Raw genomic sequence first — 23,645 nt, forward strand, 5'->3', positions numbered from 1 at the left:
TCTCATGGTGGATGCGTTAACATCCGGTTCGCTGCTAATTCTCATCATGTTCCCACAGATGCATCATCATATGCACCCGAGAACAATATAAAATGTAAAATCAAAATCTTATTTGTATTGTTCAATGTTTTAAATTTTAAATTATAAAATAAAAATTTTAAATTATGAAATAAAACACATTTAATCACTTTAAAACTTCATTTTTCATTTCTTTTTTTTTTGTTAAACAACGTATTATTTGTATTGTTTAATGTTTATAATTTTTAATTATACAATAAAATTTTTAAATTATAAAATAAAAATTTTAAATTATAAAATAAAAATTTTAAATTATAAAATAAAACATATTAAATCATTATAAAACTTCATTTTTCATTTCTTTTTTTTTATTTGTTAAACAACGTATTATTTGTATTGTTTAATGTTTAGGATTTTTAATTATACAATAAAATTTTTAAATTATAAAATAAAAATTTTAATTATAAATAAAACACATTTAATCATTTTAAAACTTCATTTTTCATTTCTTTTTTATTTGTTAAACAACATATTATTTGTATTGTTTAATGTTTATGATTTTTAATTATACAATAAAATTTTAAATTATAAAATAAAACACATTTAATCATTTCATTTGTTAAACAATGTGGTTAATCTACAATAAATTATACGTAAACAAACTGCTGGCTATATACCGGTGTCAACCCAACGTGTCCCTTTTATTTTTAATATAAAAGAGGTAGAGGCTATTTGTACAACTAAACGGCAAATCTGCCTTTTCAATTTTCAAGGTAGGTTTTTTGATATTTTTGATTATTTGCATTTATATTTTTTATTCGGTCTGTTTTTTGTTTTTTTGTTGTTGTTTTTTTTTTTCATTAGTCTGCGTCTGTTTCGACGCTCGGCTGACACCGATGATCGCCGGTCTCGCCCGATCCATGCTTGACGGGAATTCACGAGAATTCGGGTCAAATTATGCAAGAGTACCAAAAAATCTTCTGCTTTTAATATGATAATTTCCTAACGCCATGAATTCTACGAATGGGAGGAACGTAATTTGAGGACAAAATTACCTCCCTTGATTTCCCTCTTCTTTTTTATTTAAAAAAAAAAAAAAAAATTCCTTTTAGTTCCAACGACGTGATTTGCTTGAAAGAAACTGGTTAACAAAAAGATTATTTTTATCAAAATATCGAAAATTAATTTCTTTCTTTTTCTAAATCAAAAACATCATTGGAAAGAAGAAACAAACTGGACAAAAAAAGTAAGTAATTTTATGACTTTTTACGATATTATTTGTAATGTAAAAAGAATTGATCAGAAATTTATCGAAAATAAAATCACATTTTTTTTTTTTAAATTTGAATATTTTATTTTATATTCTAAAAATGACCTTACATTATATAAAAATATGTTCAACTGGAGTTTAGACATTTCCTACGGAGTTTAAATAAAAAACACATTTGAATAAATTCTAAAGTAGAGATAAACAAAAGCGTCGGTATTCTTTTGATATGGCTTGTCTATGCCGTTACTAAGCCACGCATCCTTTTTTGTTTTCGAATGTATGGTGGACCAGTAGTGTAATAACACCAGACGTTAAAAAAATACGGTTTTAAAATTTTAGCCGTTTTTTTTTTTTTTTTTTTTTTTTTTTTAGAATATATTAATATTTATTTCCCGTGAAATCTTTCTATGTTAAATAGAAAATAGATTTTTTTAAACCAATTTATGACCGTTTTTTATATTAATCTTCTTTTTTTTGTTTGTGTGTTTGTTTGTTTGTTTAAATTAATGTAGATGTGTGGTCATTCATAAGCGCTAATATTTTGTTTTGTTCTTATTAATAAAAATATGTTATGAATTTGAATATTGGGTAAATTTTTATCTGGTTTCTACCAAAAGATTTTCCTTTAAAATGACGACTTTTCGGGTATGCTGAAAACGAATATCTCATTTAAATTCAGTTTTTGTGCACTCATGCATTCAATTTTTCCAAGCACGCAAAAGTTGAATGCCTGCATGCATAAAAACAAATGTGGCAGCTAGTGAAAGCAATACTGAATACGTTGGATAATATCATTGCCTTTAAATTACTTAATAAAAATTCCTTTAAGGATGTGCCTGTTATCGTCGAGTGGTTGCAATATGAGGGATCGATTTACTATTGTATTGTATTAAAAACCGAGCACCCAGTTAGTTTCACTTAGACTTCCTCAAATCCAGATCATGGGATTCACATTCAGTTTTGTGAAATGGAAAACAATCGAATGAGCTATAATTTTTTTGTCTAGATTTAAAATTGTGCTGCAAGGATGGCAAATGACGCAGGAAATTTAATATCTTTTAAATGCTCTTGATTAATCACTTGAGTTGTGTCAATCTGAATTATCAGCAGGCATTGTCGGTGTTAAAAAAAATATCTAGATGGAAATAATATCGTTGACAAAATATTTCAAGATATTGATTTCTCCTCCAAGAAAGATTGGACTTTATGTGGATCTTAGGGGTTTCATCAGCAGGACTGCTTCCATCTTGAAGGAACTGGCCAACTCACTTGATTGTGACTTCTTTGAGGATAATTCTGCAGGGGCTCAATTACTGGCCAAAATTCTATTTTTTAAGTTTCCAAGAGAGTTGAAGGGTAAGCTGGTTCAGTTATGTGGAACTAGAATTCCGTTCGAGACACCAGTGAAGTAACCAAGCGTTTGCTAATTTGAGGCGGTGGATTGCTTGGTCTTTCTCCTCTGATAGATCAAAATGGTCCTCAGGTTACCATTCTGAGATTTAAAGGAGACTCTATAAGCCAAGATGCTTGCTTCCAATAGTCTCAAATTCTCAACATTCCTCTGGACATGCCAGTAAAATACCTCCTGTCATTTGCTTTAGCTTTAGTTAATGAGGAAGGCCTGCTAGATATTAGCCAAACTTATATTTGTGTGATGCCTTGCACTCATTGAGTTCTGACAGTTTAGATTGTCATTTCAAATTGACTACCCTACTTGGAGAATGCGAGAGGAAGTTCAAGGAGGTGGTACTGGACGTTGGTTTGGGGGCTGGTCTTACTACTTACTATGCATGTTCCAGTGCTGGTTGTGAACTCATTGGATTTATCTCTGAATTTGAAAAACATGACACCTGCTGTTGGGACAGTTCAAAGGGGGGGATGTCCTCTGACTGGACAATTGGAGTCAGGCACAAATTTGTTTTTAGGAGGAATCATTAGATTTGGGAGGAGTTATGGAACTTCATCTAGTGCAAAATTTAGGTCCCCTACACTTGCTGCCTTGTCTGCAGGTTCAAGCTTTCTCTATTGCTGCTGGTCTCATTCTTCGATTAAGTAGACTTTTTCCACAGACCCTGCCTTTGTTCCAATGCATTCTCCTTTGTTTATTTCAATAATAGGGAACACTCCCCATGTGAAATGAGCTCTTGTTTGCTTTGTCCTGGAAGCTGATTCTACCTATGTAAACCCCTGGGTGGATGCTTTCCTCTTCAGTAATTTCGAGAGAGGATTAGAGACAATGTTCAGCATTGAATCATTAGGACAGAGAAGAGGTTTAAAGTTATGATCAGGATCAGACCTAGCAGTTTAAAAAATTTATAACCTTCAAGGATGGAAAATATCATGTTTAGTTGCTCTGACATGTACATAAACTTGCTCAGGTACCTTCAAATCTTGCAGTTGCCTTGCACATTTTGCAGTGAGTTGTCAGGAGCCTAGAGAAGCAGGGGTTGTATTAAGAGTATATGAATGTGCTTCAGCAGAAACAGGAAGGCATCTTTGAGGAAATACATGTAGCGCCTCAAAAGTTTGGGGATTATATGTGGATAACACCGATCTAAACCATCAGAATCCAAGGAACCCAATGAGTGCATGATATCACCACACAGATAAGTTCAACAAGTATCTCACAGGCGTTCCTTCTTGACCAAAGATAATGCAAATCGCAGGGGGTATTTTACTAGAGTATCCAGAGGGACGTTGGATATCTGAGACTATTGGAAACGGGCATCTCGGTTTGTAGAGGATATCTGTGGATTGCTTTGATCTATCACAGAAGAACCAAATAATCTACCACCTCAAATTAGCAAACACTTGATGGCCTCACTGGTGTTTCGCAACAAGACAGACAGAGAGACAGAATCAGCTTTCCCTTATACTCTCTTGGAAATCAAAAAAAAAAAAATTGGCCATTAGTCGAGCCCCTGCTGTATCATCCTCAAAGAAGTCACAATCAGTTGACTCAGTTTTTTATTTCACTACATTGAATGTGGATCCCATGATATCAACCTGAAAAAATCTAACTGAAAACAATGAAGGAGTTCTATTCATAGTAGATCCAGACGAATAGGGAAGTGCAGGTTAGTCCAAATACTCATTGGCCTCTGGCAGATGTAAATGGGGAGAGAGATCTAATTTCGTCTGTATAGCCAATTGAGAACCAATCAGATTTCTTCTGCACTCTTTCCTCGTCTGTGGTTTGCAGATGGAAATCTCGATTTTATTTATGTACTCCAAATGATGGAAATTATGATACTCCAAAATTTCTCAGTGGAATACCGAAAATGTAGCAGTAGTAATTGTAGTACTTACCAACACAACAAACGCCCTTTTTATAAGCGGAAGTCTCGAGGTTGTCAGGAATCTACAGACGCATGCGCAAAAGAAAGGGATTGAGATAGTGGTATAAAGGCAGGTTGAGTGAGAAGGTTGTGGGGGTTGTTGTCATTGGACGTTACAGTGACGCGTGCGTTAGCAGGTGATTAAGAGGCGATTTATTTTTGTGTGTCAAGTCGCGCACCTCGGTGAAGGTCATATAAATCGTTCACCTTGGTGAAGGTGAAGGTCATAGTAATTTCTGCACCAATCGAATGAGACAATCGAAGTCTTTCCTTTATTTTCATCTTCAAAATGGAAATTCTGGCCATGTGCTGATCTATGAAATCTGCCACAGTTGATGTATTAGAGGTTTCCATGACTTGTAAAGTAAACAAATTCCAGTCACTTGTTTGTTGTTGATATTCAGCGTTTCCTTAGGAATTTGTGTTGAATCCTAAATATCTTCTTTTTTTTTTTTGCAAATTGTTGTAAAAAACTATTTATCTCTGTGCATAGCTGGCCTAAAGCAAGGTTGTAAAAAAAGTACTTCCTTTGCAACCCTCTTCTTGGGTCTCCCTTAAATAACAAAGGAAATAGTGCTCTCCACTAGTGAGGAAAGTTTTTTTTTTTAAGAAATTAACGTTTCTCTATTAGTATAAATATTCAACAAACTATAGTCTATCTTGACGTTAGAAAAAACCTCCTCTTCCTCAGCAGCTTAACTTTTTTAAGTCAGACCATTATTTACCACAGATATAGGCTGGTCGTTTTTTTCTAGTTTGCCTAAAAATTGTTCATTTCTTTTTTCATGTGGTCCATCAAAAAATTATTAATAAATGTTTATCAAGCTAAGAAAAAAAAAATAAAAAAAAAATAATAAACCTTAAAAAAGTATGTAAATATTTTAACCGGTGGTCAGCAAAAATCGCACATATAAAAAAACGCTATCACAGGGTGACCCAAAAAAAAACAGAGGACATTCAATTGTTTTTCTGAGCATTTTACAGTCAACAGAAAAAAAAAGGCCGAAGACCCTAGTGTTTTGATGTGATGTTTTGAATATAATAAACAAGTTATAACCAAAGTTTATTTCATTTGGACAAAACACTAAGAAACGAGGCCTAATTAGAGTTGGGGCCCGTTTTTTGGGGGGTCACCATGTATTAAGTTACAAACATGCTTATTTCGCCATGGGCGATAACTCTGAGTGTTATTTTCCTTTCTCATAATTTTTTCATTTTGATTTGTTTTACACGATTGTTGGTGTTTGTATGCTTGGTAATAAAGTTTCTATTAACCTATTGACCATTTCATGTAAAACACCATAAAATATCATTAAAAAAATCAAAATATAAAAACTAAACAGATTGATGAAATTGCATTGTTTTCACTTTATTCTGGTTTGCTTTCAAATTTTAAATTTCTTTTATATGGATCATCAAAAAGTTATTAATAGGGTTGTGACAACAGCATATTCTTTTCATTGTTTTGACTCTTGGGTATATATCCGTTAATATCTTATATATTTTTATATAGACAGGTGTGGTTCTCAGTTAATTAAGTGTGTCTGTGTCGGATATATACCCGAGACTCAAAAGAATGAAAAGAATATTCTGTTGTCACAGCCCTAGTTATTCATAAATGTTTATCAAAATACGAAAACGAAAATTTTTAAAAATTACCTAAGACGAAGCTAATAAAGGTGTGTATATATTTTCATTTTATTTGTTTGTGTTTATACGTTTTGGAATAAAGTCTCTCTAAACCATTTTGTGTAAAACATCATCAAAAAATCAGAAAAAAAACTTACCAAAATATAAAACTAAACAGATCGATGATAGATAAAATTTTATTTACTTTTGTAACACTCATTTGTTTTTGTTTATTTTCCACTTTTTTCTGTAGTAAATGCTTAAAATTCTTCAGAAGGGGTTATAAAATTTTAAAAATTCATTTGAAAAGCATCCTATTTGTGCCTAAATCGAAATTTTTCCAATATTAGTATAAGCAGCAGTACAAGTCAAGAACTTGACATTTTTCAAAATAAAAATACGTGAAAATGTTGATAATGTGCACACATTAAAAAAAATGTTTAATTCCAAACGATGCACAGCGCCACTTTGATGTAGGGGGTACCATCGGGGACATTAGTTGCAGGGATCCAGCAGGGAGATGAGCAGCAAGATATCTGTTCACATTAGACTTGAACTTCTGCAAGTCAGTAAAGTTGGAAAAACAGAATTCCGGAAGGGAGTTCTAAAGTCTAGCAGTTCTGGGGAAAAAACTATTAGAATAGAAGGCTTTCTTACATCTGGGGATTTCCACTGTGTAGGGGGGATTTTGCTGCTTGTCGGGTTTGTCGGTGGGTATTTACGTTGTCAGGGTACAAGTGCTTGTAGTTTGTTGAAGCCAAAATATTTGAGTCCATAATCAACCAATCTCTGATTCATCACCTTACAGCTGCTAAATTTTTAATCGACCAGCAATTTGGATTTAAGCAAGCCCATTCTACTGCAGATGGATGCAACATTTCCTCGATGAGACAGGCTGAAGGTTAGATGACAGTTCTGGGCCTACTAGGTTAGCGACTCTCTTCTGAACCCTGTCGAGGAGTGAGAGAGAGAGAGAGAGAGAGAGAGAGAGAGAGAGACTAGTAGCAGATTCACAAGCCCAAATGTGAGAACAATATTCCATAAAACTAAACAGATCGATGGTAGATAAAATTTTATTATCTTTTGTAAAGCTCACTTTTTTTTTGTTTTCTTTTCCACTTTTTTTTTCTAGAGGAAATTCTTGATAATTTCAAAAAAGTTTTAGAAAATTTGAAAAAATTATTTAAAACGAATCCTATCCTTATGGAAATTGAATTTTTTCCAATATTAGTATAAAAGTGGTGCAAGTCAATAATTAGATTAAATTAATTTAACTATTTAAAAACAAAAAGTACATGGAAGTGTTTATGACGTTCATACTTGTTTAAAAGGGAAATGTCATATTCCAAAAATTATGTAAATCAATCAAGTACCTTCTATTTTAACCAAGAAATTCCAATTTAATGTGAAAGCAATAACCGTATTAGTCCTTATCTTAGAGAAAAAGAATAAAGAAATGAAATAAAAATGCATCGCACCAGTATTAATTACAAGCATAGTTATTACCTTTTAACACTTGCAATAGGTACATGCTACCGATGGTTGACAAATACTCTCGCTTTCCTTTTGCCTACCCTTGTGCTGATGTATCAGCAGCCACAGTAAAGAAACATTTAGCAAACCTATTTTCCATTTTTAGGAACCCTTCTTTCATGCACTCCGACCAGGGAAGTGTGGTCATGTCAGAGAAACTGAAGGAATTCCTACATTCATGACAAATCGCCATTAGCTGAACTACTGCCTTCAATCCTCAAGGAAACGGACAAGCAGAGAGATACAATGACATTATCTGGAAAATGGTGAATCTAACACTGTCGTCAAACAATCTTTCTATTGCTAGCTGGCAAAAAGTTCTAGATGTAGCACTGCACTGTATCACGGCTACCGAGAGAGTAGGTCAGTGAACATGACAGCGTGACGTCCTTACTAGATCAACATGTAGATAAAGACATAAAAGTGCCTAGAGTTTCGGTGTTCAACCATGTGGCTATAAAAAATAGTTTTCGTTGCCTTATATTGTGGAAGAACTTTGAGTGTGCAAGAGTTATTTGCCCTTCTCGTCTGCTCGTTTTTCTCTCTTTGAATTTTGATTAGTTTATATTTTGTATGTGTTTCTACACTCAAGAATAAAGTTTGTATTTTCAAACGGTTTTGTATAATACTTGTGTATTTACTGGCAAAGCAAAATTAAAAAAAAACTCACATATAGTTTCAACATATCAAACTAATCTGATTGATGATAGATGAAATGTTCTTGCCTTTCGTAACAAGCATTTTTTTGTTTCATTTTTTGGTGGTTGGTTAGTTGGTTGTTTTTGTTTTACGGCATATCAACCTTTTTCAGGTTATTTAATGCCGAATCTAGTTATTTTGAGGAACGATTTTTAATGGAGTTTATATATTTTTTTAAGTCAGATTCTATTTAACCCATAGTTGGGACTCTAACAGGTACTACCACTCTGGGTCAGAGTGGACCTGGGAGCAATGACAATTAAAGGGTGGCTCCACACTCCCTAAGGCCCGCAAGGTGGGGGCTTACCATCGGATATAGTTTTAGGTCATATCCAGGACGTTTTGGTGGTAGTCATCCTTTTTTGCATGGGAAATTCTAGCAAAGTCTTTTCATTTCAAACGGTTTCATGTAAATCGATCAAGTACGTTTTATTTTAAATTTAATGAGAAAGCAATAACCCTATTAGTCCTTATCTTAGAAAAAAGGAATAAAAAATGAAATAAAAATGTATCACACCAGTATTAAGTAATTATTAAAGTATGAGTCTAGTTATTGGCCAAGGGGGAGAACTCTGTATATGCAAGAGTTATTTGCCCTTTGTTTTTCTTTCTCTGAATTTTTATTAGTTTACATTTTGCATGTGTTTCTACACTCGAGAGTAAAATCTGTACCTTCAAACGGTTTTGCATAATACTTTTGTATTTACTGGCACAGCAAAAGAAAATTTAAAAAAACACTTAAAATCAATTCCAAAATATAAAAACAAAACAGATCGATGATAAATTAAATTTTCTTGCTTTTGATAACACTCATTTGTTTTTTTTTCTTTGTGAGAGGCAGTCGCCCCTTTTTCCATGGAAAATTTTAGTAAAGTCTTTTTATACCTTTAAACAGTTTCAGGTTATACAGGCCCACATAGAAGCTTAAAAAACTATGGTATGGAAGTACTTGATACACTGCCACCTAGAAAATGATAGCATCATGTTAAAACAGACTTGAACTGGATGAACATTAAGAAGGTTTGTTTCAGAGACTAGCAGCTTTCATTAATGACTCCTTGCTATGCACTGACACTCATATAAAGCATTAGGATAGTCTCCTTACAAAAGTGGAGGAAGTCACCATCACATCGGAGAATTCAATAGTTCTTACATGATTGCCCCCTACTCTCCTTATCCTTCCCTAAGTTAGTCAAATGGTGTTGTAGAATAGAGCTAAGATCACGTAAGCCGGCATCAAACCTGTGAATGAAATTACTCATGCTTTTGACCAAATGTGATTCTTTGAGAAATGCAAACTTGCTGTATATTTATCCTATATCTGTTTTGACTATATCTGATTTCTGAAAACATAATGTATGGATTAACTAATGTTTTGACTATATCTGATTACTGAAAACATTATGTACGGATTAAGGAAGGAACAGAATATTATATCGATTAGAATGTTTGAAGGAAAGCTTTCAATTATGACGTTGCTGATTTTAGAGTGACGTAATATTGAAATAGATATTGTAAATTTCATGAGTAAGACAATCAATTGAATGTTTTCGATTATAAAGTTTTCATTATTAATAATCACTTAATAACATTAGAAGATTATTTATTTTTGGTTTGATTTATGTAAAATCTCTATTTCTTTTTTGTTCTTCACAGGTTAAAAATTTCAGTGGACACTAAACTCATATAATTAACATGCAAGAATATTTTATTCTTCTGAACTGAACTTATCATTGCTTTCACATTAAAGAACATAGATGAATCAACTTGCAGAAATGAAATACAATTGGAGAATACATGTTGATGAATACACAATGGAGAAAAATAACTTGTCTTTAACTGTATTGCATTTTCATTTAAAAATATAATTGGATACATTCAAAACGAATGTTAATCCTGTAGAAATCTTAGCTTAAGATTTTCAGTAAAAAGTTTAAAGAGATAATAACTACTGAAAAAGCTTATCTTTTGCAATGTTTGCAAATAATATTTTTGCTATAAAAATATAATATTGGAGAAGCATCTTCAATCAATTCTAATTAATCATACACTAGAAAAACAATATATTTGTGACACATGTGGTAAAGCATTTTCAACCAATTCTCAGGTTACATGTTGCTTACACATATAAAAAACCTCATTTATTCTTTATGTTTGTGAAGTGTATGGAAGAGCATATTCAACAAGTTCTAGTTTAAAGAGTAATATGCTGACACATAACATGTGAAGTGTGTGGTATGACATCAAATTATTCTTAAACTAATGAGCACTTGCAAACACGAACAAAAGGAAAATATTCTTATTGTGGTGTGTGGAAAAGTATTTACAAACAACACATATACAGAAGAATAAATGCTGGAGAGAAAATTTCATTGTAAAATGTGTGATAAAGTACATGTAACCAATGCTGAATTAAAATCACACATTAGAACACACACTGGAGAGAAACCTTTTTATTGTGATGTGTGTGGCTCTAGATTTTCAAACAAACATTATGCTGTCGACCATATGCGAATTCACACAGGAGAGAAACCTCATTCTTGTGAGGTGTGTGGAAAAACATTTACACAGAAAGGTAATGCTATCATGCACATGCAAAGAACACATACTGGAGTAAAACCTCATTCATGTAAAATTTGTGATAAAAAATTTTCAACTAATTATGCTGTAAAATCACACATGCGAACACACACTGGACTTAAATCTTTTTATTGTAAAGTGTGTGGTGAAGCATTTACCCATCAACTTCATGCCACGGTACACATGCGAACACACACGGGAGAGAAACCTTTCTCTTGTGGAGTGTGTGGTAAAGCATTTGCTCATCAAAATAATGTAACGATACACATGCGAACACACACTGGAGAGAAACCTTTCTCTTGTAAAGTATGTGGTAAAGCATTTGCTCATCAAAATAATGTAACAATACACATGCAAACACACACTGGAGGGAAACCTTTCTCTTGTAAAGTATGTGGTAAAACATTTGCAAATCAAACTCATGTAACGATACACATGCGAACACACACCGGAGAGAAACCTCATTCTTGTGAAGTGTGTGGTAAAACATTCAGACAGAAAGCTCATGCTATCGCACATATGCAAAGAATACACACTGGAGTAAAACCTTATTCATGTAAAGTATGTGGTGGAGCATTTGCTACTAATGATGCTGTAAAATCACATATGCGGACACACACTGGAGAGAAACCTTTTTCCTGTGAAGTCTGCGGTAAAGCATTTGCACGTCAAACTCATGTAACAGTACACATCCGAACACACACTGGAGAGAAACCTTATTCTTGTAAAGTGTGTACTAAGGCATTTGCACGTCAAGCTCATGCAACGATACACATGCGAACACACACTGGAGAGAAACCTTTTTCTTGTAAAGTGTGTGGTAAAGCATTTGCAAATCAATGTAATGCAAGGAAGCACATGCGAACACACACAGGACAAAAACCTTTTTCCTGTTAAAGCAGTTGCACTACAGAATGATGTAACAACACACACACACTTTAGCTGCACAAAATAAAAAGTCACGGAATAAATTGACTAGAATGCAAAGATCGTGTACAGAAACCTAATTAAAGAGGAAATCAAAGTCAAGCTGCCACTGACACGGAGAAGTGGAGTCATTCTGGAAGCTGCTGTATGAGGATCTCAACAAACCACACCAAGAGAGAGAATGGTAAATACAATTAAAGAGGCTGTCAAGGGCAAACAAGATATGCCACCACTGAAAATCAAAAAAGATGCTGTATCAAAAAAAAAACATCACTCTGGCAACTTTAAAAACCCAGGAATTGATAAAATTCCAAATTTCTGGCCTAAAATCTCACAGCACTTCATGAGCATTATGTGCAGGCATTTACTCGTGTTGTTACAGGTGAGGAAGATGCCAAAATGACTTTGATACCCAAGAACCAAGAGACTTGCTCAGTAAATACAGGCCTATCTGCTGCCTCTTAACCACATACAAGTGGCTTACAGGAATAATTGCACATGTAATCTACCAACACCTGACTGACGATGAGTACCTCGAAAATGAACAAAACGGATGTACCAGGAATAAACTGGGTACAAAGGACCGACTCCTCCTCAATAAAACAATCCTTGAGGAAACTAAAACGCATCAAAGGAACTTGTCAATGGCTTGTATTGACTATAAAAAGATAGTGTGCCTCACTCCTGTCTACTGCGATGTGTGGAGATGTATAATGTCCATGAGAGCATAAGGACATTCCTTACAAAACAAATGACCATGTGGCACACATCAATTGCGCTACACCACATGGAAGGGACATTACAGATTTCAAATCTCAGTGTCCAGTGAGGTATATTTAAAGGTGATAGCTTGTCACCATTGCTCTTCTGCCTTACTATTGACCCACTCAGCAAGCGCCTCAAAAATGTGATGGCTGGGTACAATCTTAGTAAAGGCAGGAACAAAGAAAAACGTAAAAGAGTAGATTATCTACTTTTTATGGACGATCTCAAACTCTATGCAGAGACAGAAAAACAGCTTGTCTCTCTGATAGAAAATGTAAAGAATTTTGCAGAGGATGTCTTCATGGAGTTTGAATTTGACAAATGTGTCAAAAGCACAATAAAAAAGGAAAAAACAACATCCGAAAATATTTGGTTCAATGATAGCTTTATTGAAGATTTAGGGGAGGATTCCACATATAACTTCCTCGGTGTAGAGGTAAACAGCTTGTCTCCCTTGTCTTTTACAGAGGATGTCTTCATGGAGTTTGAATTTGACAAATGTGTCAAAAGCACAATAAAAAAGGAAAAAATAACATCCAAAAATATTTGGTTCAATGATGGCTTTATTGAAGATTTAGGGGAGGATGCCGCATAAGTTCCTTGGTATAGAGGAAAATTTAACTGTAGATAATGAAAAAATGAGACATAAGGTGGAACAAGAATACACAGCACGCCTTAAAAAGATCCTCAAATCCGAATTAAGCCCCCAAACAAAATAAGCGCTGTAAATCAACTTGCAATCCTTGTCATCTCATATTGGTTTGGTATTATTGACTGGCTTCAATGCAATATCAATAGGCTAGATACAAAGACCAGGAAATTTTTAACCTTACATAAAATTATTTACTGAAACCAATGTATGGACAGGATATACCTATCATGAAAAGGGGGTGGGCTTGGTCTTACTGAAAGAAACCATGCATATTGAGCCATCATAGTAAGTATATAAAAATCTCAACAGGTATGACAATAGGAAGAGTGAGGGACCACCATGAACGTCTACCTTAACAAACCTCAATCACAAAGCTTGCTGAAAACTTTGGGGGTGTCATACTGGAAAATACTGCCAAGGTATATGATAAACCAGCAACACAGATTGCAAAGAAAGAACAGAAAGAAATACACCGATATCGAGATATACATAAGAAAACAAGGATGGGAAAAACATAAAAGAGCAGGAAAGTTCCTGGAGGAGCTTAAACAGGAGTAAATAGACAGGGATGCTTCACTCCAATGGCTCAAGAGCGGAAAGCTTCCATTTGATGAAGAAAGGCTAATTGTAGCCAGTCAAGATCAGGGCTTACTCACAAATGGATTCAAAGAAATGGCTGGCCTACAAACAAATGGCCAATGCCGGTTTTGCCACTCAGCAATTGAGAGCCCAAGCCACCTAATGTCTGCATGCCCAATCATATTGGCAGATGCCTTTACACTGCCCCTCATAACAAAGTATGTAAATACCTCCATTGGAAGATCTATGCAGAGATGCAACTTGGCAGATCGACAAAGATCTGGGAACATGAACGACCACTGATAACATCAAACAGAAAAGTGACCGTGTTCTATGACAAAGATATACAGGTGGGCAGATACATAAAAGACAAGGCCATCAATATGAAACAAGCCTGAAAGAACTGCGCTCATTATTGATGTCACAGTTCCAAATGATCTTGGCCTTAATAGAGCTGAACAGGAAAAGATAACAAAATCTAAAAAATAATCTAAAAACAACATGGTCTCTGAAAGAAATAAGCATTATACCGGTTATGATAGGGGCAACTGGCTTAATAAAAAAGAACCTTCATAAATACTTAGAAGCAATCCCTGGAAGACCAACCTGTAATGAAATACAAATAGCAGCCATAAAGGGAACAGCATCTATTCTTAATGGAACCCTCAGATATAAATTCAAATCCTAACTAAATCAAGTGTCAACTCCAGGAGGGAGCCCCTTGATCTCTTAAAGCTTACTGAAGTAAAATAAATAAAAAAGAGAGAGAACACACACTGACATAGTGATATGGGATAAGTGGGAGAAAGTAGCAACCCTAGTTGAAGTAAGTGTCCCTAATGATGATTTACAGGGTTGAGAGGTAGAAACTAACAAAATACCAAGGATTTATGCGTATGACATGAAAATAAATTTGAATCTTAAAATGATCTCCATCATTCCAGTCATTATAGGAGCAACCGGGCTAATGAAAAAGAATTTAAAAGATTATCTGACGAATATACCTGCTGAACCAAGTGCAAAAGAAATACAAACAATTACACTTAAAGGAACGGTTAGAATCTTAAAAATATCTCTCGGTTGGAGTAACTAAACTAACAAGAGAATGTTTGGCATCCAGTAGAATGCCCCATCCTTAGCAATATCAAAATGATAAGAAAATTAAAGCAAAAGAGTGAATGTTTTTTCTTGTGAAGCATGTGGTAAAACATTTACATATCAAACATGTGGTAAAACATTTACATATCAAACATGTGGTAAAACATTTACATATCAAGCATGTCGTAAAACATTTACATATCAAGCATATGGTAAAACATTTATGTGTCAAACATTGTAAAATATTTATGTAGCAAGCATGTGATAAAACATTTACATATCAAGCATGTGGTAAAACATTTACACATGAAGCAGGTGGTAAAACATTAATTTATCGAGCATATTGTAAAACATTTACTTATCAATGATACACGTGCGAACAATGTAGAGGAACATCATCACTGTGAATTATGTGATCTTAATTTTATACTAATAATAATTAAAAAAGCATTAAAACACAAAAATGAAAACTTAGAATCCTACAGATAAACTTGCTGAATATTGTATTTAAGAAATGATTAATTTTTGAATATTATATTTAAGAATTAATTATTGAATATTTTATTAAAGAAATAATTGTTGAATATTGCATTTAAGAATTAATTGTTGAATATTGTATTTAAGAATTAATTGTAGAATATTGTATTTAAGAATTAATTGTAGAATATTGTATTAAAGAAAAAATTGTTGAATATTGTATTTAAGAAATAATTGTTAAATGTTGTATTTAAGAAATAATTCTTTAATATTGTATCTAAGAAATAATTCTTGAATATTGTATTTAAGAAATAATTCTTGAATATTGTATTTAAGAAATAATTGTTTAATATTGTATTTAAGAAATACTCAATTGTTGAATATTGTATTTAAGAAATAATTGTTGAATATTTTATTCAAGAAATAATTAATTGGTGAATATTGTATTCAAGGAATGATTAATTGCTTAATATTGTATTTAAGAAATAATTGTTGAATATTGTATTTAAGAAATAATTGATTAATATTGTATTTAAGAAATAATTGTTAAATATTGTATTTAAGAAATAATTGTAAAATATTGTATTTAACAAATAATTGTTAAATATTGTATTTAACAAATAATTGTTAAATATTGTATTTAAGAAATAATTAATTGTTGAATATTGTATTTAAGAATTAATTGTTTAATATTGTATTTAAGAATTAATTGTTTAATATTGTATTTAAGAAATAATTCTTGAATATTGTATTTAAGAAATAATTCTTGAATATTGTATCTCAGAAATAATTCTTGAATATTGTATCTCAGAAATAATTCTTGAATATTGTATCTAAGAAATAATTCTTGAATATTGTATCTAAGAAATAATTCTTGAATATTGTATTTAAGAAATAATTGTTGAATATTGTATTTAAGAAATAATTCTTGAATATTGTATTTAAGAAATAATTCTTGAATATTGTATTTAAGAAATAATTCTTGAATATTGTATTTAAGAAATAATTCTTGAATATTGTATCTAAGAAATAATTGTTGAATATTGTATCTAAGAAATAATTCTTGAATATTGTATTTAAGAAATAATTCTTGAATATTGTATTTAAGAAATAATTGTTGAATATTGTATCTAAGAAATAATTGTTGAATATTGTATTTAAGAAATAATTGTTGAATATTGTATTTAAGAAATAATTCTTGAATATTGTATTTAAGAAATAATTCTTGAATATTGTATCTAAGAAATAATTCTTGAATATTGTATTTAAGAAATAATTGTTGAATATTGTATCTAAGAAATAATTGTTGAATATTGTATCTAAGAAATAATTCTTGAATATTGTATTTAAGAAATAATTGTTGAATATTGTATCTAAGAAATAATTGTTGAATATTGTATCTAAGAAATAATTCTTGAATATTGTATTTAAGAAATAATTCTTGAATATTGTATTTAAGAAATAATTCTTGAATATTGTATTTAAGAAATAATTCTTGAATATTGTATTTAAGAAATAATTCTTGAATATTGTATCTAAGAAATAATTCTTGAATATTGTATTTAAGAAATAATTGTTGAATATTGTATCTAAGAAATAATTCTTGAATATTGTATTTAAGAAATAATTGTTAAATATTGTATTTAAGAAATAATTGTTGAATATTGTATTTAAGAAATAATTGTTGAATATTGTATCTAAGAAATAATTCTTGAATATTGTATCTAAGAAATAATTCTTGAATATTGTATTTAAGAAATAATTGTTGAATATTGTATCTAAGAAATAATTGTTGAATATTGTATCTAAGAAATAATTCTTGAATATTGTATTTAAGAAATAATTGTTGAATATTGTATTTAAGAAATAATTGTTGAATATTGTATCTAAGAAATAATTGTTGAATATTGTATCTAAGAAATAATTGTTGAATATTGTATTTAAGAAATAATTGTTGAATATTGTATCTAAGAAATAATTGTTGAATATTGTATCTAAGAAATAATTGTTGAATATTGTATCTAAGAAATAATTCTTGAATATTGTATTTAAGAAATAATTGTTGAATATTGTATTTAAGAAATAATTGTTGAATATTGTATCTAAGAAATAATTCTTGAATATTGTATTTAAGAAATAATTCTTGAATATTGTATTTAAGAAATAATTCTTGAATATTGTATCTAAGAAATAATTCTTGAATATTGTATTTAAGAAATAATTCTTGAATATTGTATCTAAGAAATAATTATTAAATATTGTATTTAAGAAATAATTGTTCATGATAAACCATTATCCTCATGACATAATCAAGTTTTCTAACCTCGTGAATGCATGCATGTGGGCAGGCAAGAGTTTATTCTTCAGTAGTGGATTTGCCGAGTTATGTTTAGACACATCTGTTCATTATCGTTGGAAAGCTATATTTGAATTTAAAATTATAATTAATTTAGAGAGGGAGATAACTGATATTTTTTGAAAAATGACATTTAAATAAAAAAAACCTTTATCGGTCAAAGGGAGATAACCACTAACTATTTATAACGTGAATTACTTATTTATTGTAATGGTTTAAACATAGTAAGATGAATAAAGTCCATAATAGTAATACTATTAATCTTTGCGGTAGTAATTAAATAATAATAATTATAATAGTAATTATAATAGTTATAGTACTAATATTAATAAAAAATACATATAAATTGAAAATAAAATTGATAAAATAAAAAACGATGGTAATAAAATAAAAAACGATGGTAATAAAATACTAAGTAAAATAATAATTTATAATAATAAAAAATAATAATAATTTATAATAATAAAAAATAATAATAGTTATCAAGTTCTAAATTATAAATGTTTAAAATGAATTAGTAATCAGAAAATTTTATGATTTATGGTAGCTTATACTGGTCGAATTTAAACCAACGTTTATGAATGCATCCCATAAGAATTTCGTCTTTTAAGTTTAAGAGAATGGATTTACTGTCATTATATTTTAATATATAAAGGCTTCATATGTACAAAGTGGGTAGAATTTGTCACCCGGCATGTATGCTTTATAAGATCCTAGTATTTTCCATTTTAAATTGAAGGGAATATTTCCATCATTAAGGTGCCAAATATATTTTGATACAGCTGTCTGATTTTTCAAGGATAGATTTTTAAACGAATGCTTATGTGTGGAGATTATTGTTCAAGCATATCGTCTATTTCAATAAAAATATCGTTTCTGAAACGATCGTACAATCTATTGATTTTGTTTGCTTTGCTTTTGAAATTGATTTTTAATTCAAAATTATGAATCTTTTTACTCCATATTAAAATAGCTCTGGGATATCCATCCCTATCCAGCTTATCATATATCTACATTACAACGAGCACTGTTTTCTTTTAATAGTATTAATACATTTACTAGTACATTAAAATAAACTCTGCTCTTTAGACTCTAGGTCTAATTCCCTCCAAATTATATATATATATATATATATATATATATATATATATATATATATATATAAAGAGAGAGAGATAGACATTATTTTATTCGTTTTTGCTTTGCAATATGTTTTGAACGAATTCGATTATTTATACAGAAGTACGTTTTTACATAAATGCGAGTTAAGAATGATTTTCCAAAAGGGGAGCGGCATATGTATTGTTTTTCAAATATAATTATTCACTGACACGTGTTTCGTCGTCTACGACTCATCAGAGTGGCTGAATCTAGTGAGATTCGAAATCTGGCCCCCATGGTAAGAAGTGTAAACCTCTACCACCTTACATATAAATAATTGAATTCGTTCAACATGTATCACAAAACAAAAACAAGCAAATTAACATCTACATAAATCACGATATTCAACAGTCGGGCGAGATAACCTGTTAAGTTTGTAGCAAAGCATTTACACAAAAAAACTAATGCTATCATACACATGTGGTCAATACACACTGAAGAGAAACCTTGTTCATGTAAAGTCTGCGATACACCATTTGCAACCAATGTTGAGTTAAAATCACACATGTAAACACACACTGGATCTTTGAAGCGCAAATGGAAAGAACTTGAATGCCTACTAGACACTATCCTCGAGTATCTAAGGTCTTTCTGTATGTGAGGATACTTTTCCCTAAAAGTAAACTCTGACCAAATATTCAAAATAACAGTATTCGCAACCAAATAAGATTTCCTTTCTATGGCTAACTCATATTAGCTTTTACAACGAATGATGCCTCTTTTTCAAATAATAGTACGAAGCTTGATACTCCACCACACTAGATAAATTCTTGTCCAGAATTCCAGTAAGATCAAGAGACTAAAACAAAAGATAAACTACAACATATGAAAATGGTTAATTGGGGAGAAGAAAATTATGTTCTAAATTTCTTTACTAACTCATTGTTTGAGAGATAAAGAACTTTAATGGAACATTCGAATGTCTATGTATCTCATATAGAGTTCAAGTGTTAATCCCAGGTAGGGGGCGACTTGATTTCTAAGAACTTCGACTGAAGTAAAATAAAACAAAAAAGATATTTCAAGCACAAACATGTGTATGGTGTGCCATCTTCCTCCGGCCATCCAGTGCGTCCCCTGGGTTGTGGATGGGGCATCCTCTCTAATTATGTAAGGTAGGTAGAGGGTACCTTCAGATAACCAATAAGAAGCTGTAGACAATGAGGAACAACCATGAAAAATGCCTAAACAAAAGGATTCAAACTGGAACATGGCATGGATCGATTACTCATGGTTATTTCGATTAACCCGGCAATTAAACAAACACTGGCGGCCTACTTTCAGATGTGGAAAACAACCATGTCCTTATGTCACAATGGAGGAAAGACCATCATCCCTGATCAAGAGAAGAATATTCCAAGGTAACAGCTTATCTCCCTTACTCTACTGGATGACAATAGACCCTCTCAGTAAGCTCCTGAATAACAATCCGATGGCCTACACTCTGAGTCAGGGACGCCATCGAGATCCAAGCAAGAAAGTAAACCATCTGCTCTTTATAGATGATCTTAAGTTGTATGCCATCTCTAACACCGATCTACGCCAGCTTCTGCAGGTGGTACACACTTTCTCCAATGACATCGTAATGAAGTTTGGTCTGAATAAATGTGCCAAGTGTACACTCAGAGCTGGAAAGAAGACGCACACAGAAAATATGCAGCTAAATGAAGACATCGACATCAGGGATCTAGAAGAGTACGAGCCTTAACGACAACATACAGCATGCCAAGATGAGGAAGAAGATTAGTAAATAATATGTACGCCGGGTGAGAAATATATGCAAAACACAGCTCACAAATAAGAATAAAATTACTGCCATCAACCAGCTTGCTATGCCAGTAATAACATATAGTTTTGGTATCATTGACTGGCCACAAAAATACATCAACCAGTTAGATATAAAGACACGGAACCTACTAACGCTTCATGAAATAATACATAGAAATCAGTGTCTACCAAGACTGTATTTGCCCAGAGGAGATGGAGGACTAGGGCTCTCAGAGATCAATCATCAACACTGGGCAACTATTGTGAGCACAATCCAGTATCTGAGAAGCTCCCAGAACCACACCCTCTCAATAGTATACGAACATCAAGAGAGCCAGCAGAACAACATCAGTCACCTAGCTGGCCACGCATTTTGTTCAGGGCTGTCTCACAGATAAGGATGAAGCACCAAACAAGCCTGCCACAGAAATAGCAAGAAAGAGCCAACAGAAATATACCGAGACCTTCCAAAGGATGAACCTTAAAGAATGGGACCAACATCAGCGTGCAAAGTATTATTTGAGGGAACTCTCTCAGGAATATATTGACAAAGAAGATTCCTTGGACTGGCTCAAGAGTGGAGCCCTCCACTACGATCAGGAAAGGGTTATAATAGCTGCGCAAGACCAAGAATTGATGACCAATGCATTCAAGAAGATGGCGGGTATCAGTAATTACAATAAATGCAGATTCTGCCATACAGAATTGGAAAGTGTGAGTCATCTGATATGAAGTTGCAAGGTTCTTTTAGGGGACGGCTACTACACAGCGAGACATGATAGAGTTTGTAAGTACCTCCACTGGACCATCTGTAAAAAATTAAACATCCAGTGTAGCAGCAAGTACTGGGAACATCAACCTGAAAGAACAGTTGGAAATGGCTTATATAGCATACATTACGACCATGTAATTCCTACAGCCACCTACCTTGAAAATGCTGCTGTGAAAACTGACATAGTTATATGGAATAAGTCAGAAAGAGTGGCAACCTTGATTGAAGTGAGTGTCCCTTATAATGGAGGTCTGAACATAGCTGAAAGAGAAAAACAGACCAACTATCAAGGTCTAATGTGTGATATGAAGAGAAACTGGAATCTTAGGGAGATATCAATCATACCAGTTATTATGTAGCAGGAGTTATGAAGAAGAACCTGAAGTCCTACCTAACTAATATTCCTGGTGAACCAAGTGCAAAAGAGATGGAGACAATTGCACTTAAGGGAACAGCAAGTATACTAAAAAGAGCTCTCGGTTGGTTTCATTAAAAAGCAGTGGAATGTTGGCAGCTGATTTCGCTGCCCCATACCAAGCGTTACAATCTTCAAAGGGAGAACAGAACTTGAATGGTGGCTAAGGTCTCTCGAGGGACGAAACGTTGATCACCATTTTATGAGTTGTTTGGTTTTTCTTTCTCAAAACAACATAACGTCAACCATCGCTGGTATTTTTATTTTATTTTTACTTATATATATATATATATATATATATATATATATATATATATATATATATATATATATATAAACAGATAGTCATATAACATCGACACGTTCGAATAAAAGATTTTTACTTTGTAATAATGACTTAGGACTCTCCTATTAGAAGTTGTAGCGGTCTAGGTTATAGACGGAAATGCATGTTCCTCTCGTGTTTGGGTGTCACCAATTTGTTGAGGTGGTGCAAAATAGGGAAAATGAATTGAATTGAGAAAGAGACGAACCATGTGTCAAACTGAATTAAACAAACAGGAATTTATTTCATGAAGAAACAAATGAAAGAAAAGGGTACAACACGTGTTCATGTCCGCATTTGTCTCTCGCTGTTTACTGGTGAGAAGGAAAGTCTATTGTCGTAGAGAGAGAAAGAGAGAAAGTCAATCCAGTTTGGTGTGCGTCTCTCGCTGTTAGCTGGTGAGAAGGAAAGTCTATTGTAGTATAGCGAGAGAGAAAATGAGAAAAAGTCAATCCAGGCCATGGAGATAGAAAACGTATAAGGTATCCATACTGTCTGTTAACTCTTGCCCCCACACATACAGTAGCAGGGGACGTGACGTGCACGGGTGCGCGCCTCCCTTTTGGGAGGCGGCTGGTTCGTCGAACCTCTCAACTCGAGAGCTGGTCCGAAAAAGGGCTGGAAACAGCTTGTCTCTTGCTTTTATATTTGTTTCCGGTGGTCTTTTGCGCATGTGTGGATTTCCTTTGAAAGGGGAAGTGACGTTGCCTTTGTGTGCGCGTATGTGAGTACATGTGTGTACGTTAGCATGTGTGTGTATACAAGTGATTGTGAGTGTATGTACGCGAACGTTAATATATCTACTTGTGTGTACATGTGCGTGTATGTTTGTGTGTGCGTATGTATATGACAAGAAATATAGCTTGAGATGTGAACGCATGTTTTTGTGTGAGACTAGGAAAGGCTCCCACAAAGTATAAAACAATAAAAATCTGAAGTCGAATTTAGTATTCCTGCTGATATTCTGAAACACAGCAACAATGTATTAGTGCGTGAGCTTCGACTTGTTATCACCTTGATTTTGGAAGTTGAAATTCTACCTCCAGATAGGAGTGGGTAGGGGTTGCCATACTTTAAGCACAGTCATCTTTTTCGTTGAATTTGTTGCTGGATGCGACTCTGTTAACGATAGAACCTCTGGTAGTTTTTACCAGCAAATTGCATTTTTCTATCTACTGGTAAAAAACACAAGTGCATGTTGATAAGTTATATCACCGCACAAGAAGAAAATCCTAGCATATAAAATAAAAAGTAGACTTATTGATAAAACTGGACTTTTTTGCA

The 23,645-nt window shown here is 32.7% G+C and overlaps 1 protein-coding gene and 1 long non-coding RNA gene across 2 annotated transcripts; one reads left to right on the forward strand and one right to left on the reverse strand.

Annotated features, from left to right (window-relative positions):
• The first annotated feature begins 881 nt into the window (after positions 1 to 881).
• Positions 882 to 15,666, forward strand: LOC145269824 (uncharacterized). Its single transcript, XM_080125539.1, has 2 exons — positions 882 to 1,264; positions 10,144 to 15,666. The coding sequence occupies exon 2, from the start codon at positions 10,840 to 10,842 to the stop codon at positions 11,962 to 11,964; it is 1,125 nt and encodes a 374-aa protein (XP_079981665.1). The 5' UTR covers positions 882 to 1,264; positions 10,144 to 10,839; the 3' UTR covers positions 11,965 to 15,666.
• LOC145269826 (uncharacterized) lies at positions 6,966 to 21,970 on the reverse strand. Its single transcript, XR_013865260.1, has 2 exons — positions 21,777 to 21,970; positions 6,966 to 7,205 (listed from the first exon to the last, which is right to left on the reverse strand). It is a non-coding gene; the product is annotated as an uncharacterized LOC145269826 (long non-coding RNA).
• Positions 21,971 to 23,645: the final 1,675 nt, after the last annotated feature.

This window comes from Euprymna scolopes, chromosome 45, assembly GCF_053919585.1.
Source record: "Euprymna scolopes isolate OS-2025 chromosome 45, ASM5391958v1, whole genome shotgun sequence".
Lineage (NCBI taxonomy): Eukaryota > Metazoa > Mollusca > Cephalopoda > Sepiida > Sepiolidae > Euprymna > Euprymna scolopes.

What these genes read in the sequence shown, in the direction of transcription:
- LOC145269824 (XM_080125539.1), top strand. Translation starts at nt 10,840, where the DNA reads ATGCTGGAGAGAAAATTTCATTGTAAAATGTGTGATAAAGTACATGTA.